Source organism: Anabrus simplex, chromosome 3 (genome assembly GCF_040414725.1).
Source record: "Anabrus simplex isolate iqAnaSimp1 chromosome 3, ASM4041472v1, whole genome shotgun sequence".
In the NCBI taxonomy this organism is placed as follows: domain Eukaryota; kingdom Metazoa; phylum Arthropoda; class Insecta; order Orthoptera; family Tettigoniidae; genus Anabrus; species Anabrus simplex.
The window spans coordinates 443,341,500-443,360,227 of NC_090267.1; the positions used below are offsets into that span (position 1 = coordinate 443,341,500).

General features: G+C 41.4%; 1 protein-coding gene across 1 annotated transcript in view; it reads right to left on the bottom strand.

Annotated features, from left to right (window-relative positions):
* Positions 1–18,728, bottom strand: part of LOC136867421 (protein O-mannosyl-transferase TMTC2) — a 289,097-nt gene that overhangs the window by 120,577 nt on the left and 149,792 nt on the right. The window contains exon 8 of the mRNA XM_067144624.2: positions 18,596–18,680. Coding sequence (XP_067000725.2) covers positions 18,596–18,680 — 85 coding nt within the window. The remainder of the gene's footprint in view (positions 1–18,595; positions 18,681–18,728) is intronic.

Here is an 18,728-nt window from a genome sequence, read left to right on the forward strand (position 1 = left end):
GTGGTTCAGATGGTAGAGCGCTGGCTTTCTGAGCCCGAAGAGTCTGGTTCATATTTCTAGCTCAGTCCGCTGGTATTGGTCGGCTTAGTGTCGTAGATTTACCAGCATGTAAAAGAAAACCTGTGGAATAAAATTCCGGCACATCGACCACTACGAGTTTGTGAGACATACAATCCACCATTAATTAATTAATTAATTAATTAATTAATTCTGGCGCTGAACCTTCAGCCAACAAGCTAGTCCAAAAATAAACATTTATTATTATTATTATTATTATTATTATTATTATTATTATTATTATTATTATTATTATTATTACTATTATTATTAGGTTATATTACACTTGACTTTACGTCGCACCGACACAGATAGGTCTTACAGAGACGGTGGAATAGGAAAGGGCTAGGAGTGGGAAGGAAGCGGCCGTGGCCTTAATTAAGGTACAGCCCCAGCATTTGCCTGGTGTGAAAATGATAAACCACGGAAAACCATCTTCAGGGCTGCCGACAGTGGGGTTCGAGCCCACTACCTCCCGAATGAACGCTCACAGCAGCGCGCCCCTAACCGCACGGCAAACTAGCTCGGAAAGAATTATATTGCAACGGGAATTATATGATACACTAATTAATTGTAGTACTGAATTTCCTACTTTGAATTAGTCTTTTCTCACCTGAAAACAATTTTGTAGTTTTTAATTAAACATACATTTTTGGAATGTACAAGGTCTGGAAACAAGAAATAATACCCCAGAAATCTGTCTGCCCAAGACATTACCGTAATTAATTGTTTGGGGAGAAAATACCAAATAACAACAAATTATACCACTGATAATTCTTCATATATTTGGAGCATTTTATATGAAAATGATTCAGTCAGATGTGTTTCTCAATACTGCACACACGTGTGGACCATTTTATGACAGCCCTTTTCCCTAAAGAGGCGCGGGTAAACATTACAATTCACAGAGTGAGTTTTAATCCTACTTTTGCGTCGACAGATTCTAAGCCTGTCACTTGCTGACCAACCATAGTATAACCCTCTGGTTGGGGGCGGTAGAGTAACATTCATGGTATCCTCTGCCTGTGGTAAGTGGCAACTGAAAGGTGCCCCAAGGGCTCGTAAGTTGGGAGCGTGGCTTAGCGGCCACGGGGTCCTTAGCTGAGTCGTGGCATTACTTGTGCCAGATTCCTCACTTTGAGCTATCCTATCCGGCCTCCCTTGGTCAATAGAGGATGGTTGCCCAGTTGTATTTCCTCTTAAACAATAACCCCCATCATCATCACCACCACCACCACCCATATTGACAGAATAATAATAATAATAATAATAATAATAATAATAATAATAATAATACTGTTATTTGCTTTACGTTCCACTAACTACTTTTACGGTTTTCGGAGACGCCGAGGTGCCGAAATTTAGTCTCGCAGGAGTTCTTTTACGTGCCAGTAAATCTACCGACACGAGGGTGACGTATTTGAGCACCTTCAAATACCACCGGTCTGAGCTAGGATCGAACCTGCCAAGTTGGGGGTCAGAAGTCAAGCGCCTCAGCCGTCTGAGCCACTCAGCCCGGCTCCCCATATTGGCAGAAACAATAGGAAAACACACTGCGATTCTCGCACAACCATGGCAGTTCAGGGTAACGCAAGAAAAGCGACTTGCTATCGCACCAGACTTTTTAAACTAGTCCGCACGATGTTGTGGGTCAGATGGTAGAGGGACAAAGGGACTCAGCTACCGGAACTGAAAATAATTTTTGCTTTAAGAACATGGATTTTTATTAAATATGTACGAAGTTTGGAACATTAATAGTGGCAACACTGCTGTAGAGACTCCACGCAACGGAACCTAGTAATTTCGCTGATAGAACACGTTTTTTATTATTTATCTACAGTACCTTACCTCAGAGCATATGGACTCGACATTCCCACATCACGCGCGTGCGGACTGTCGAGAGAACAGAGCCTCGTGTTAGCTGGCGGTCTAACGCCGTGTTGTCACGATGTTTTCGAAACAAGAACAACAGAGTTGGATAAAGATTGAATGTGCCAGAGGTCGTACAGCATGGCAGTGTCATCAAGGTCTTAGGGGCTTGCGGGGAATCTGCATTGCCTTACAGAACAGTGGCACAGTGGGTAAAGGCCTTCAACGAGGGACGCCAAAATGTGGCGCCCAGGTCGTCCTAGTGTCAGTGACGAAGTGCATGCTCTTGCCGCGTTACTGGACCCTGATCGACGCCATACGTTTCGTGAGCTGGCCCGAGACACCGGATTGGAGCACATACGACTGTGCTTCACACTCTGAAGGAACGCCTGGGCATGAGAAAAATTGCATCACGATGGGTTCCACGTGATTTGACGGAAATGCAGTAATGGTTACGATACGACGCTGGATGAGACATGAACCAAATCGTACGAGCCACAACTGAAACGCAAATCGAATGAATGGCATCATTACGGGTCAGCACGAAGATCGGATGTTCGTCTGAGCCCCAGCAATGTGAAAATTATGGTTATTCGCGTGTACGACTGTGATGGTGTTATCCTAACGCATTACGTTCCTCCACAGCAGACCGTCAATGCGCAGTATTACTGTTCATATTTTGGAACACAACCTGCGACCAGCGGCGACACATTCTGCAGAACACACCCATCATTTTGCACGACAATGCTCGGCCGCATACAAGACAAGCTGTGGCTGATTTGTTCGGTCGATGGAGCTGGGAATTGCTGTACCATCTACCATACTACCCAGACTTAAGCCCTTGTGACTTTGAGTTGATTCTTAAAATGATGGAACCATTTCGTGGCATTCGCTTCAGAACTGTTCCAGAGATTCGTCAGGCAGTAGACCAGTCCATTTGAACTATCAACACAACACACACTGCTAAAGGGTTCTATACACTGTTGGTCACTACTTTGAAGATCAGTAAAACTTTGTAACACGTATCTCTTTTGTATCAGTTGTAAATAATTAGTTGCCACTATTCAAGTTCCAACCCCCGTAATGTTATTTTTTAAATTATTTTGGTGCTCCGAGCTGTGTGCACCAGTAGTCTCGGAATGGCTAATGTGTGTCATTCCTGCCACGAAATGACAGCGAGGCTGTACACATGGCAACTACGGCGCTGCTCTGTAATTACTCTTACATTCAATTGAGTGTCCCCTTACTTCCTGGAACGTAGACCGCATCAGCGCTCATAGCACTTGAGTCATTAACTTCGTGTGGGACTTCTCTGTGTGCGAACAGGCTCCGCAGAGTCCCTCTATTTCAAGCTACGTCGGCTATTCTAAGTGAATTAGTCCATGGTGTATGGTCTACAACTGAATTACACAAAGAACACTATTATGCCGCACTCCAAACAACATTCCTAGCAAACCATGGTTCACCTTAGCAGACAACATGTTATAAGCATAACTCGAATGAGGCTTATTATTTGTATTATTTACCATGATTGTTCAAAAATATGGAAGAAAAAGGGTGAACCCCCCATGTGCATATAAAATGTTCCCTACACCTATCTTAGGATGGGATATTATGTACAATATTTACACAGTTCACAGAATACTTAAATAGTACTGCGCAAGATATGAATATATGATACTTAATTTCTTGCTGCTCTTTCATTCTCTCCATCGATAGTTAACTAATCACTCATTCATTCAATTATTCCTGTGCTCGCATACTTCCTTTCACTCTACCAGTCTGCCGTTCTTACACTTCTTTCATTGACTCATTCACCCACACACTCACAGACACATGGGGCAGTTCCATTAAATTACATTTTTCTTTACATACATCTGAAATTTTGGAAGAGGCCTGAAAGCGAGTTCCATATGTTCCTTCTGAAAGGCAGAGGTACGGGCGAAAGGTGGACAAAGCGCTTCGCCCCTCTGAGCTGAGCGATAAACACGCGATAGATGTTGGAAGGGATTAATTTCTATAGAGGCAGAGAAGGATTTAGGGAGAAAGATCAGGTCAGTTAATTTGGCTTTTGTCTCAATGGTAGGTAAACCTTATTGGATGGGAGGGGGAGTGACGTTTAATTAGCCCAGGGCCTCTCAGGGTGCATGGGCGTGGTGCATGCACTGTGCACGGTGCAAAAGACGACTTGGCTTGGTTGACCAGAGTGCAGACCCCCACTCCTCGATTTGGAGCAATAGCGCTGTCTCTCTCTTTCCCCACGCCTGTCTCGCTCGCTCCGCCTATCTCCCTCTCCCTCACTTGCGCGGTAGCGCTACAAATCCTGGCTGAGTTGAGCCGAGTAGAGCCGAGTAGAGCCGAGCATAGCCGAGTAGCCCAGAGACGAAGCGTTGATCCGAGCCATACCGAGCGGCACCGATGCACAGTGCACGGAGCTCTTGCGCCTCGCTCTGCACGCGTGAGATTTTGGGCGTTTGAGAGGCCCTGAATTAGCCTTTCTGCGCGGCGCTATACTCTCTACAGCTTGCCCATGTTCCCCGTCGTTGTGGGATGCTAAGCAGGTAGACCAAACGTCAGGCTTGGACAAGGATGTCAGTCATCAATCTGTCATCAATGATCTGCATTTAGGGTTGTTGCTCCGGTGGCACATTGTCTATCCATTAGCTACCTGGTCTTTTCTTAAATGTTCTTTCAAATAACTTGGAATAATTTATCAGGGGAAATGTCGATAAATTTCCAATACTGTACCCTAGTCTTGTTTCTATAAATGAATATTTGTCCCAATTTGGCCCCTTAAATTCAAATTTTATCTTCATAATATAATCCCTAAAACTTATTCGTCTACTAATGTAATTCCATTCCATGTCTCTACTGACAGCTAGGAACATAATCACTTAGTCGCGCAGCGCTTCCCCTTACTCCCGAATCTTATCAGTCCAAAGTTTAAAATTTTTTTGACCGGGCGAGTTGGTCGTGCGCGTAGAGGCGCGCGGCTGTGAGCTTGCATCCGGGAGATAGGGGGTTCGAATCCCACTGTCGGCAGCCGTGAAGATGGTTTTCCGTGGTTTTCCATTTTCACACCAGGCAAATTCTGGGGCTGTACCTTAATTAAGGCCACGGTCGCTTCGTTCCAACTCCTAGGCCATTTCTATCCCATCGTCGCCATAAGACCTGTCTGTGTCGGTGGGACGTAAAGCCCCTAGCAAAAAAAAAAATTGGTAATACTACTCTTATCGGAAATCACCCAGAACAAATCGCTCTGCTTTCCTTTGGATCTTTTTCACTTCTCACGTCAAGTAAACCTCGTGAGGGTCCCACACACTGGAACCACACTCGAACCAACTGGGGTCTTACCAGAGACTTTTATACGCCCTCTTCTTTAAAGTCTTATTACAACCCCTAAATACATTGAAAAAAACCATGCGAAGACATCTATAACATTTCTTTATAACCTCAGCGTGCTTACTAATGTGAAGGTCATTCCTTATAATAACATCTAGATACTTATATGACTCCCATGACGTACTATCTTCCTAAAACGTAAGGGCGTTAAATTTCATTGGTCAGATCCTCAAAACCGGGCTTTCACAAAATTTAAATCTCTAGTTGTTCAGGCTTCTATCCTTCAGATACCAAATTTTTCCCTTCTGTTTCAAATACACACCGAGCTTCGAACATCGGTGACGAAGATGCTCTTCATCAGATTGTAAACCAGAAAATTACGCCTACTGCAAGTCACCCTTTGTCCTCATTTTGTTCTATCCTAGGAAATCTCGTGCGACTTCGGCCCAGCATTACGTTGAGGTTGATATTACTAAACTTTCCTCACGTTTTCCACTTTGCCCTGCTTCGACGGTCTGAGCAACGAATCCCTAGATCAGGGCCTCTCAGGGTGCATGCGCCAGTGCACTGCACGGCGCAAGGTGCAGGAGACGACTTCACTGGGTTGACCAGAGTGCAAACCCCCACTCCTCTTTCCTACATCTGTCTCACCCGTTCGGCCTGTCTTCACCTTCTTCACCTTTCCCGCTGATCCTTCCTTCACTGCGAAATGTTTATGTGGAGTGAGTGGAGACACTCTGTTGTATGGGACAATGTTACAGGTGTTAAAAACTCTTCTTTCAATTTGGTTTGAGCACACAATTTATCTTCTCTAGCTCTTTCTTTTTCTTTGCAATTATAGTAGTAATATCTGGAACAAGCAATCGGTTGACAGAAATTCTGAGAGCGTTCTTTAAATTACAATCAGAAATACTCGCACGCAATCTGGTTTTTGTACAAGTCAAAACAGAAAAAGAAAAGCTTTCACATATGCATGTGGAAACAAACAGATAATCTTACCTGCCTCTTGATGCAGCTTAGGTAAACCTTCGACAAATTCTCGTAGAATTCGAGCAAAGCCTTTGTATTGAAAAATAGTTTTTTTGATGATCACGTAATTATTGTCCCACAGATTAAGCATTTGGCTTTATCGTCACGACTGAGAAGAAATACGAAAGGTTCCAGTACGATTAAAATGGATTTTTGGAAGTATTTTCTTTCTTCGAAACAGGTTGCTCCATTATTATGTTGTTGTCTTGAGATTATCTATTTCACTGATAAACAAGCCGTCTATCACCGAACGTTTCGTCGCTCTCAGCGCCCTACAACATCCAAGTCAAGCCGAATCGGACCGATGCACATTGCACGGAGTCTCTGCGCCTCGGTTTGCACGCGAGAGATTTTGGGCGTTTGAGAGGCCCTGAGCTAGATAGTGTCTATTGACGCTTATGTTCTCAAATGATGTTCCTCATATCCTGTGGAATATATTGTATACTTAACCTTACAATATTGAAGGTAATCTAACCTTAACTCACACATGTCACATTATGAAGTATTGAAATTTGTTGCAATGTTTCGAGTTTTGGGCCAATTGACTCGCCTGGACACCACGTGAGTTTTCAGGTGAAATTTTCACCCTACGATCACAAGGATTCCGACCTCAGCTGTGAGAGTCGAAAGACAGCTGATCGTGTGTCCACTTCAAATATCGCATCTGTAATTTAATAATGAGCAAATTCTGTTAGCAGATTTAAGAGCCGCCGGAGTGCTGGAAGTTTACCCTCATCAGTACTTCAGCGTCTCAGTTTCTCTCGGACGTGAACAACCTTACATGACAACTCATCGAGGCGCTGTTTTATGTCGGAACTTATTATACAAGGTGAAGCCAAACTCCACTAACAAACTTCTGGAGGTTGTTCAGGGATTCCTTTTGAATGTATTGGTATAAGGGAACCGTAGCTCCTTTCAGAGTAATAATATAATTACGATTTATTCGGTTTGTTACCCCAATCATCCTTGTTTCTGTGAAAACACCTTCATATCAGTGATAAAAAGCCTGTAACATGCAATAACTGAAACGTACAACACAAAATACAGAGCAATGCAACAATCCTCAAACGAAACGCGTACACTTCTGTCACAGTGTGTTCAATCTGTTCTGTCATTATACTGTGCAGTACAGTACGTAATGAATTTTATTTTATTTTATTGAAAACATACAATAGAGAGCAAGTCTCCAATTACAGTATACTTAAAAAATTAAAATATAGCAGTACAGATTCTAAATACTTTTATTAATGATGATCATGTTAATGAGATTAGGTTAATGATAGAAATAAATACATGAAAATTACGATGGCAAGGATAGTAACAACGTCGTGTAATAATCATTACTAACTTAATAACTATGTTATCAAATCTGAAACATTTTTAGTGTCTAAATCATGAGCCTGAGGTGATGGAGACAATTTTGCTTGTTGGAGCCGAAATCTAGCTGCATATAGTTCACTGCTATTCTGTTATACATTTTTGCATATTCTGAGAAGTGGTGATAGATTGTGACTGACTGTTTCCACATTTTCACAGTAGAATGCAAATGAAACTCTTGTTTTAACCTGCGGGACAATGAATTTTAAACATTAAAGAAAATACGAATGATCAAATATTCTGTTGATAAATTTGTACATAAATATTGTATTGCATAATTCTCTACGTAATTTAAGAGATTTGAAGTGGGCATCTATGAGGAGACACTCGTTACTTACATTCAAAGGAAATTCATCATATTTTCTCATATATAGACATTTTATGAAACGTTTCTGGACTTTTTCTATTATTTCGATAAATTTATTGTTACGTGGGTTCCATAATAATAGTTGCGTATTCAAGTAGAGAGCATACTAATGTATCGTAGAGTGTAATAAATTGTTGTTATTCCATTACATGTTTTTTTTTATTACGCATGGCATATCCTAGCATTTTATAAGCGCTGTTAGCTGGTCTTTCAATATATTAACTTGGCATCGAATAATATACCAAGCTCATTGTACTCTATGACTTACTTAAAGTTATTCCCTAACACTGAGCGAGTGAAATTTACCGGCACTTTGGCTTTTGAGAAAGAAAGGATTCAACACTTAGAAATATTCAATTTTAGTTTGTTTTTAATGCTCCATTCACAGATATTTTCTATATCGCGCTGTAGAAGGTGGCAATCCTGTATTGTTGAAATACGGGTGTATAATTTCAGATCTGCATAAAGTAAGCATTTGGAATATCTTACACAATTTGGGAGATCATCAGTATAAAGTAAAAAAAGAATTGGTCCCAGATTCGAACCTTGTGGAATTTCTGAGAAGGAAGAAAATTCTTCAGATGTATTTCTTCTAAAGTGACTTCTTTTAAGTATGAACTGAAAAATTGAGGAAGTGGCTTAGAAAAACGTTTCGAATTTAATTTACTTACACGCTGGTCATGATCTACTCGTACTTTATCAAACGCATTTTTAAAATCTGTGTATATTACATCCGCCTAAATACCCTCATCCAAGATTTTAGAAATATCCTGTGAGATATTTTCCAAGCTGATAACTGTTTACTTTCGGGACATGAAGCCATGCCTGAAATTCTGACACACGTGATTTTACATGAAAAACGATGTTGCAGAACTGTTCCCTTACAGGTATTGTCCAAAATTTCGACCACCATGATCACGGTATCATTGGCTTCTGGCACGTTAAAGAACTCGTGCGGGACAAAATTCAGATATCCCGGCGTTTGTCAAGAACTACTATTTATTATTTTCAGTGCAATGCAGGTTCAGAGCTAAATACGGCAACAAACCAAACGAAATACTCTGTAATAAGCCACCGGACACCACGGGTCCCTTATGCCAGTACACTCAGAATGTATCCCTGAATAACCTCCGAAACTTTCTCGGTAGAGTTAGGCTTCACCATGTCTATGAGAGTTACGCCTTTGGTCAAAGCCATAAAAAAAAAAAAAAAAAAAAAAGATTGAGTTTTCTCTCTTGCTGCCCCCGATCTGCCACAGCAGCGTTACAGGTGTTTTATCGGAGATTTATTACTTAGAAACGCACAGCTCCTGTCCATAGGCAAACCGTGATGTGAAGGACGGGAACTCTCGTGTTACTGTAATTAAGCAAATTGCTATGTGCTACCACGCAACCTGCCTGATGGGGGAGTTACCTCATACGATAGGAGATAATGGAAAATGAAAACTGTTGGTGAAATAAATTACTTGTTCGTGTACGTGAACTAGCAGAGACTCGTATTGCTTCATGAATGTCGAGCTGTTACAGTTAGATATGGGAACAAAAAGAGAATAACTCACTCGATATTCTATACACAATATTAAACGGATAATATTACACATAGAAAATGGCTTTCATTATTTATCAAAAGTTCAGAACAAAGACCAAACAAGGAAGACATTTTAAGCCTTTAAATAGGAGATTACTGGCATGTTAAAGAATAATTTCCAGAACATTATTTTTGCTATTTATTTTACAACACACCGATTCAGAAAGGTGTTATGGTAACGGTGGGCTAGAATAGGGCTAGGACCGAGAAGAAACTGGCCGTGGCCTTATTTAAGGTACAGCTCCTAACATTTGCCTAGTGTAAAAATGGGAATCTATGGAAAACCATCCTCAGGGCTGCCGGCAGTGGGTTTCGAACCGAGAATCTTCCGAATTTAATATTATAGCTACGTGACCCAAGTGTCGTACAACCAGTTCCCTCGGTCTTGGTGCATATTTTACCCCATAGAAACCAAAGTGACGTGCAAACTATTAGTCTCATCAGAAAAGCAGAATAGGCTAAAAACAGGTTAGAGAATTATATTTCCTATAAAATATGTCCATATGCATTTCCACGGTTTTCTAGGAAAACAAACGCAAAGTAATTTTAAATAAAGGTAAGGAATTATTAGTAAACAAGTGACCTTAAACTTAAATCTGTATCTTATTCCTATTTGTCATTACAATTTTTCTTTACGTCGCACCGACACAGGTAGGTCTTATGGCGACGATGGGATAGGAAAGGGCTAGGAGTAGGAAGGAAGCGGCCGTGGACTTAAGTAAGGTACAGCCCCAGCATTTGCCTGGTGTGAAAATGGGAAACCACAGGGCTGCCGACAGTGAGGTACGAACCTACTATCTCCTGAAAGCAACCTCACAGCTGCGCGACCCTAACCGCACGGCCAACTCGCTTGGTTAGTTAGTTTCTTCTTTCTGGCGCTGTCTCCTCACAGAAGGGGGAGTTCATCATGGAGTAATTTTTCCAAGTTTACGTTTCTACAGTCGTAATATTGAAAGATGCGTTCTGATTCTTACAGGGAGGTCCGTTTACTGCCTGCCTGGATGGCGAGAAGTGAGTAAAGGGTATGGTTGCCATGGAAATATGGGCGGACCCACTGCGGTTGCCATGGAGATAAGCCTGTTGTCCGACTCGTGTTGCTTGGAGCTGCCAAACCTCTGTCTGCTGAGTTCCGTACAGCAGATAACAGCGGTCTGAACAAACGAACAAGTGAGACGGAAGCGAAGGGAAGGAGAAAGGAATGTGGCAGGCCGTTCAATGCTCCTCTCTCCAGCTCTATCTGTCAAAACGCTTCTTTTAATATTACGGGTATAGCAACAGAGATTGTATCGTAGACATGGAACCATGAGGAAGTTCCTCTCCCATAATCCCCTTCTCGGCCCACGTCCACGGTTGCCTGCTGTGATCAGTTGTATCAGGCTGTACTTGCCATTTTAGAAGATGTGGTCGAATGGGGCTGCTTTTGAGCGTTTTGCGATGGTCGCGACTTCGAATAATTCCCCAACACGACGGAGTACCTCCTCATTGGCGACGTGTTCTACCCACGGGATCTAGGAACATTGTGCGATACATCTACACTACAGTCACTTCACCGATGTTGATGTCCTTGCTTAGACATCGTAAAGAAGCTCCGGTGAGACACACCACTTCACGGCGCGCTATCGGAGGTGACGGTTGTACACAATCATCAAGAATATCAACACTTAACCGCCCCCAGTTGCTCGGGTGCGGTATACGATCGCTCGCCATCGTTGTCTGGCTATATATAGCTTCTCCTCAGTTATACTTCGAGCCATTCTATGCCTCTTCCAGCCAGGTTCTGTCTGCTCCACTTGTCTGACGCACCGTTTTGTTGGTCGGCCTCTAGGACGTCTGTCGTCCAGATCTCTTTCCAGTCACTCTTTAGTGGCTCGGTTTGGCTCCATTTTCTTAACATGTTATTATATTATAGAATTTACTTTACGTCGCTTTAATCCCTGATATGAAAATGAGGGCTAGGGAATACCATCTTCAGGCCTTCCGACAGCAGTGTTCCAACTCACTATCTCCCGGATGCGAGCTAACAACTACGTAATACAAACCGCGTAGCCCCTCGTTCGGTTCTCTAAACATGTTCAAATCATTCCAGTTTCGATTTTTTAAATTACGTTACAGAGTAGATATTTAACGTTGGTTTCAAGACGTATCATCTCATTACAGAGCTTATCCATTCGTGTATTCCGAATCAAAGTAATGAGAAATTTCATCTCTGTACCTTGGAGTTTGCTCCTATATCCTTCCTTCCTTCCTTCCTTCCTTCCTTCCTTCATCCGTTCAGTCGACTACGACTCTCTGTCATCCCATGGATTATGTGCCGCCATTTATCTCTCCTTATTGCAGCTTTCTTCATTTTGGCACGAGACATACTCGTGTCGCGTTTGATGTCATCTAGTCAACGTAATCTTGGCCGTCCAGATTTTCTGTTACCATCCATCATTCCTAGCGTGACATTTTTTCCAGGGAAGTGCTTCTCACTATTTGGCCAAAGTAGGATAGAATTCGCCTCCCTACAATGTTTTCAAGGGAGACTTTTGGCTTCAGGTGGTTTAAGATTTATTACTGATTATGGCTGGTATTTTGAGCATACGGCACCAACACGAAAGTTCAGAAGCATCGATCCTTCTCCAGTCAGCTTTCCTTACCGTGCCTGTTTCGCACCCGTAGCTGGCAATGAGAAAGACTATGGCGCTGACCAGTGTGCATTTAGCTGTTTTACTGATAACTCTGCTTTTCCAGAATATATTCATATTGATCATTGCGTTTCTTCCAAGTGTCAACCGCCGTTTGATCTCAAAGAAACAGTCACTTCCTCGATCAATTTTAGAGCCAAGGAAGATAAACTCGTCAACTACGTCAATTTCCTCGATGTTAATATTAATCTTAATATTGTACCCGTGCGGGATTGGTCATTATGATTTGTTATGATTCATAGGATATTGGAATACTGAAATACATGTTGGTAAGCTGGTGCTCGCTTGAGAAATGTTGCCACACCTGCAAGAATATTCAGACTGACCTGGCGTCAGGAAGATTATATAGACAATAGAAACGAACATTTCCGTAGGCGGAAAACATGGCTAGTTAAGCTGTTTGTCTCGGCAGAAAACACACCAAGTGCCCGATCCCTTAAATGCCAGAGTGGAAAGGGGAGAGAAGTAACTAAGTCGCTAATTGCTACCAGGAAAATAATACCGATATTCTGGCTCAATACAAAATGGCACAACGCGACATGTTCTTAAAAGTGAGGAAACAAAATTCCCCAGCCTATGGGCATGTATTCGTAAGGTTGGCTACGGGAATACTTTAAAAGGGCCACTTTAATTCCAGGCCAATGACAAAATTCTGGTGACTTGTCGACCATAGCCAGTTGTACCAGCCTTGAATCTGTAAATATGAAATCCGACTATCTTTCCAATGAATAATAAATAAAATATTTGAATCACAGAACTTCAACAGTGGGGATTTTAGAAGATCTTTATCATGATTACTTGCAATAACTTTAATATTTTAAGGTATACATTTCTAAGAATTGACCCCAGCTGGACTGCTATTGGCCAGAGCTATACCACGCCAGTAGCGACACTAGAAACCCACGAAACGTGGAAGACTGAAATCTATTGATATCTTACCAACCCACGATCGATTCTTGATAAAATTACGACGTGTGAGATTACATTATCAGACCGTTCTGTGGTGAAAATTTGAGCATCGAGGTGGGCCTCCAAATACCTATTTAAGAAACCACCCCCTCTCTCGCGGTTAACCTCTGATGAACCGGAATAAGAGGGCAGGAAAGTATAAATAAGACTGACCCGACAGACTCGACAGACAACACGTGAACCGAGCAAAGAGCGGAAGCCATGCCGCTCAGTGCAAAATTATCCGCGCCGCACTTAAGCTAGTTGCAGTACTTTCAGTCCACCTGGTCGTATTCCTCCCGGATCAACTTGAAGAGCTGTTTTTATGTAATATGTAAAATGAAAATCCAAGGTGAACTAAAGAAGGCTCTGAGAGGCAAACGATTTACCTCGGACGACGGCATCAAGCAGTGCGTTCGGAACTGGTTCACAAAGCAGCCCCAGGAATTTTACACGATGGCCATTACATGCCTTGTGTCGCAATGTAAAATAATTGGAACGCTATGTGCCCCCACAGTGCTGGGCAATACTTTTAAAATAACGGTGTTTAATTTGATTATTTAATGCTGTCAAAATTAGAGAACAGTAGACTATATCAATTATTTAAAGAACAATGATAACTGTCATAAAATATGGAGGTATTTAAAAGAATTTATTATCTCATAACCATAAGTCATAATAAGAGGAATATACGATCATTTTTGTAAATTTAATGCAGTAATATAATAATTTACATACACTACTTTGTTAATATTATATATTTCACTGATATTTACTCATTTTTATGTACATATTTCGCACTGTGCCATACTGATCAGCTGTGCTCGTATTCCCATTTCTTTCAAGCAGAACCATAGCTTGTCATGTCCAATTACATCGAAGACTTTTGATTCCACTAACGTTATTAAATGTTGGATAACTAATTATGCATTTCGGGACCCATGTTTCCATACCCTATTCTTCTCCTCTCGATATGAGAAATCCATTCCAAAAGTCTTGCCGTTGAGTTTTTGTACAGTGTAGAGTTTATTTTAATGCGGGCATCGCATACTTGTACATGCATGGAAAAAGAAGCTGGCATCTGGTCCTTCATCAGGCCTTCCACTGTTGAACTAATCACAGCCGGCGACGTAGAAAGCTAATGCCGTCTCTTTAAGAGGTCGTACTCTGATCTTGATTGATCTGTGGCCATGTGGCTTTCACCAGAGTCAATAACTCCACCCCGGACGCCTTTTGATTGATTGCGTATACGGGACTGTCAGACGTCCGGTGGGCTGGTGAAGTAATTGAAATCTATAGCGCACACACACACACAATCCCGCCCTCCCCAGCCTGTGTAAAGAAACACTCCCCCTGTTCCTTCCTTCCTGAGCGTCGCCCGTGGACCTATAATCTGCTGTACCGAGCGTTACCTCACCTATGTTATTACTTCATAGAAAATACTTGAGACAAGATGGTTAATAATAATAATAATAATAATAATAATAATAATAATAATAATAATAATAATAATAAAAATAAAAAATAACCTGCAACAGTCCAGATATAACTTTTGTAGATTAAAACAAGAATATTTGCTTCATAATTGACGTAATCCTCACAACCTTCAATCAACACATACACAGAATATATCCAAGTACACAAATGTGGTCATGGAAATAAAAACCACGTGGACACTAAACAATGTTATCATTCCAGTGGCGATTGGATGTAATGGTATTATACCGAAGACACTACACAGGAGCATTGAAGCCCTTAATCTTCACCCTCTCACTTACAGAGAATTTCAAAAAGCAGCAATCCTGTCTACTGGCCATATAGTAAGGAAGTTTATTGGCATAGGACATCCACCATATACAGAGGAATAATGTAAATAGCTTACTAATAATTTTGACTATTTATGTATTATAAATATCTGTCATATTTATTTTTCAACATCGCATGTAAGTATATCTATGTGAAGCACATGCGTGTATGTACTAAATAGTACTTCATCCACGTACACTGCCGGCCAAAAGTTTCCGGACAAGCATTGAATGTTAAAGAATGGATTGAGATTAAAATAAAATAACGTACCTATGCAAGAAAGTGACAAATATGCAATATGTACACATTTACTCCCACAGATCACCAGAACACATCAAACTTTTTTTTTTGCTAGTTGCTTTATGTCGCACCGACACAGATAGGTTTTATGGCGACGATGGGACAAGGAAGAGCTAGGAGTGGGAAGGAAGCGGCCGTGGCCTTGATTAAGGTACAGCCCCAGCATTTGCCTGGTGTGAAAATGGGAAACCACGGAAAACCATTTTCAGGGCTGCCGACAGTGGGGTTCGAACCTACTATCTCCCGAATACTGGATATTGGCCGCACTTAAGCGACTGCAGCTATCGAGCTCGGTCACATTAAACTCGCTTCCAGTCAAAGAAACCTCGCTTTGCTGCAAGTACACTTAACTGTTCTTGGTATTCTCAGAACAAGTTTTTCTAACACTGATGCAGGTATACTTTGCCAGGCTTTCTGCAAGAGACTCGCAGCTTTTCCCATGAAGGAGGACTCTTTTCGGACGTGCCGATCCAACTCCTCCCTCAATTGGATTTCAATCCGAGATTGACGGGGGGAGTGGAGGAGGGATTCCATTAAAAACAAATTCCCCAGAGTTTTGTTTGTTTTGCAGATAATTCATGCAATAGCGAGACGTGTGTGTGGGTCATTGTCTTCTCGGACGACAAACCCACGTTGATGTCCAGAGGGAAGAGCATAACGAGATGGAATGGAATGGTAGCTGTTTTTGTCCAGTGTTCCTTGAATTCGGTGCAGTATACCAACTCCACTGAATGTGAAACAACCCCAAACCATTACAGAGCCCCTTCATTTTTAACTGAAGGTGTTACACAGTAGGATGCATTTTCTCCGATGCTCAACGTTGAACATAAACTCGTCGTTGTTGTCCGATAAACTTTGAAACTTGGTTACATTAACATATTCTGTCATTAAACAATCATTAAACATATTCGTGCGGGTACATATGTTTTGTCCGGAAACTTTTGGCCGGCAGTGTACATTGTACCGAGTAAGCACATAAACCAAGTTGTAAAATTGTGAATTATATATAATAAAATAATATTGTTATTTAATTTACGTCCCACTAACTACTTTTACAGTTTTCGGAGAACGCCGAGGTGCCGGAATTCAGTCCCGCAGGAGTTCTTTTTACGTGCCAGTAAATCTACCGACACGAGACTAGCGTATTTAAGCACCTTCATATACCAACGGACTGAGCCATGATCGAACCTGTCAAGTTGGGGTCAGAAAGCCAGCGCCTCAAACGTCTGAGCCATTCAGCCCCGTAAGATGGTCAACAGTCCAGTGAGATTAGTGTTTTCAAAAGTTGCGACGATATGATATAGAGCAGATTTCCAATGCTGTGGCAATGTTAGGACACATGTCTGTAAAGACCATAGTAAAGCAGTGGAACATCCACTATTTTTGCCATCGTAATCTGGACAGAAATACTTATTCTAGGTGGACAAAAATGATCATGTACAATGAATGAACATTGTAGATTGTTATTAGCATATTATTTGCTGGTTATATACTTCATGGTTATTTTTTTATGACACTTCATTTCTTGCGATGAGTTTTAAGGCTGTAAATTCACTCCAAGTTGTCGGAAGGGTAAACACGAACTACTCATGTGACATGTTATTTTTACAGCTTCTACCCACAGCATGTAGGTACAATCGCGATCACAAGAATTCCGGTTGGAAAGAAACAGGCAACGTTTTGGCGAAGATTTTGGCCAACACTGAGGATGAAGGAGAAGTAACCAAGCCAACGTCACATGTGTTCATCCTTCCAGGAGGTGTGGCTTGCGACATTGCGGACTCAGAGGTCACTCCCAACTCCAGTTTGGGAACTGTTTAAGATGTTTCTATTGTTAAACATTCTGACTATACGAGATTTTCCTAATCAAGGAAAGAATTAACTGTAATTTAATTGCGATGAAGTGTGCACGATGTAATCCCACCCCAATATCTGGCATTTATTTGTTTGATCAGCGCCGACAATAACTTCATAGGGACGATTTTCCAAACGCCCTTGCGTCTCTGATAATCATAATTATTTAATGACAGGTTATTTTAACTTTGGTTTTTGAGGATAAGTATTATTATTATTATTATTATTATTATTATTATTATTATTATTATTATTATTATTATTATTATTATTATTATTATTATTTAACAGGGCCGTTATTGACGAAAACAACGGTCATTCTTTCTTACGGTGGTTGAGCGCGATGCCATTTGATAGTGAAGAAGAATTACAAAAGAAATACAAAGGAACTGAAGAATTTGACCCTCAATGAGTTGACATACACATTACGTCTGTTGCCTTGAAGGAACCGTGTCTTTCTCCCTTCATTCCCCTCTCCCTTCATTGTCGAACCAGTGGGAAGCGTGGGCAGGCGGGTAAGCAAGTATCTTCCCCTCCGCGTGCGTTTAGTTCATGCTAAATATCCTCGTACTTCGTTTTCTCCACCTCCCCTCACTCTTCACATGTGTGCATGTGTTAACGCGTCAAATAGATGTGATCAATGAGAGAGTGTGTGTAAGCAGGTAGTGGGTGGTTCTGAGGGCTCTACTGATTTCTTGCCTGAAATGAATATTTCTGGCCACGAGATACTAAAGATTTCGAGTATACAAAGTAGACCACAATCATGATAGTTCTTTTTGTAGGAAAATTTCAAATATTGCTATTCAGTTTTATCAAATTTTGTCGAATATTCTATGGCCTATTTTTCCTAAATAAAGAGCTACATTTATGATTGTAGTTCGCGATTAAGGCAGTTGCACACTGAAACAGACAAATAAAATTCGGCACACTGTTTTAGCGTGCAATTATCTTAAAAATGGACTAGAATCATGAATTTAGCTCTTTATTTATAGAAATAAGGGTGGCTTGGGTCACGTAGCTGACAGCTTTTATTCGGGAAATAGGGGGTTCGAACCTTACTGTCGGCAGCCTTGAAGGTGGTTTACCGTAGTTTCTCATTTTCACAGCAGGAAAATGCTGGGGCTATGCCTTAATTGAGGCCACGGTCGCTTCCTTCACACTCCTTGCCCCTTAGTATCCCATCGTCGCCATAAGACCTATCTGTATCGGTGCGACGTAAAGCAAATTGCTAATTAAAAACGTTTTAACATAGGTTCATCAATCCATCTAATTGTCTAATACCGTAGTACCTGTGTATTAAGGAGTATGATGGCTAAATCGCACAATACATTTAAATAACAAGTAGGTTGTGCATGATGACAATGAATCTTACCGTATTGACGAAACACTCCGGCATCGTGAGGGGCCAAGGATTCTGCGCGGGTAAACCACACTTCAGCCTCCTGCACTCGGGACGTCTGCAACACAAATATTAACAGTCTTCTTTAATACGATTAATATGTCGT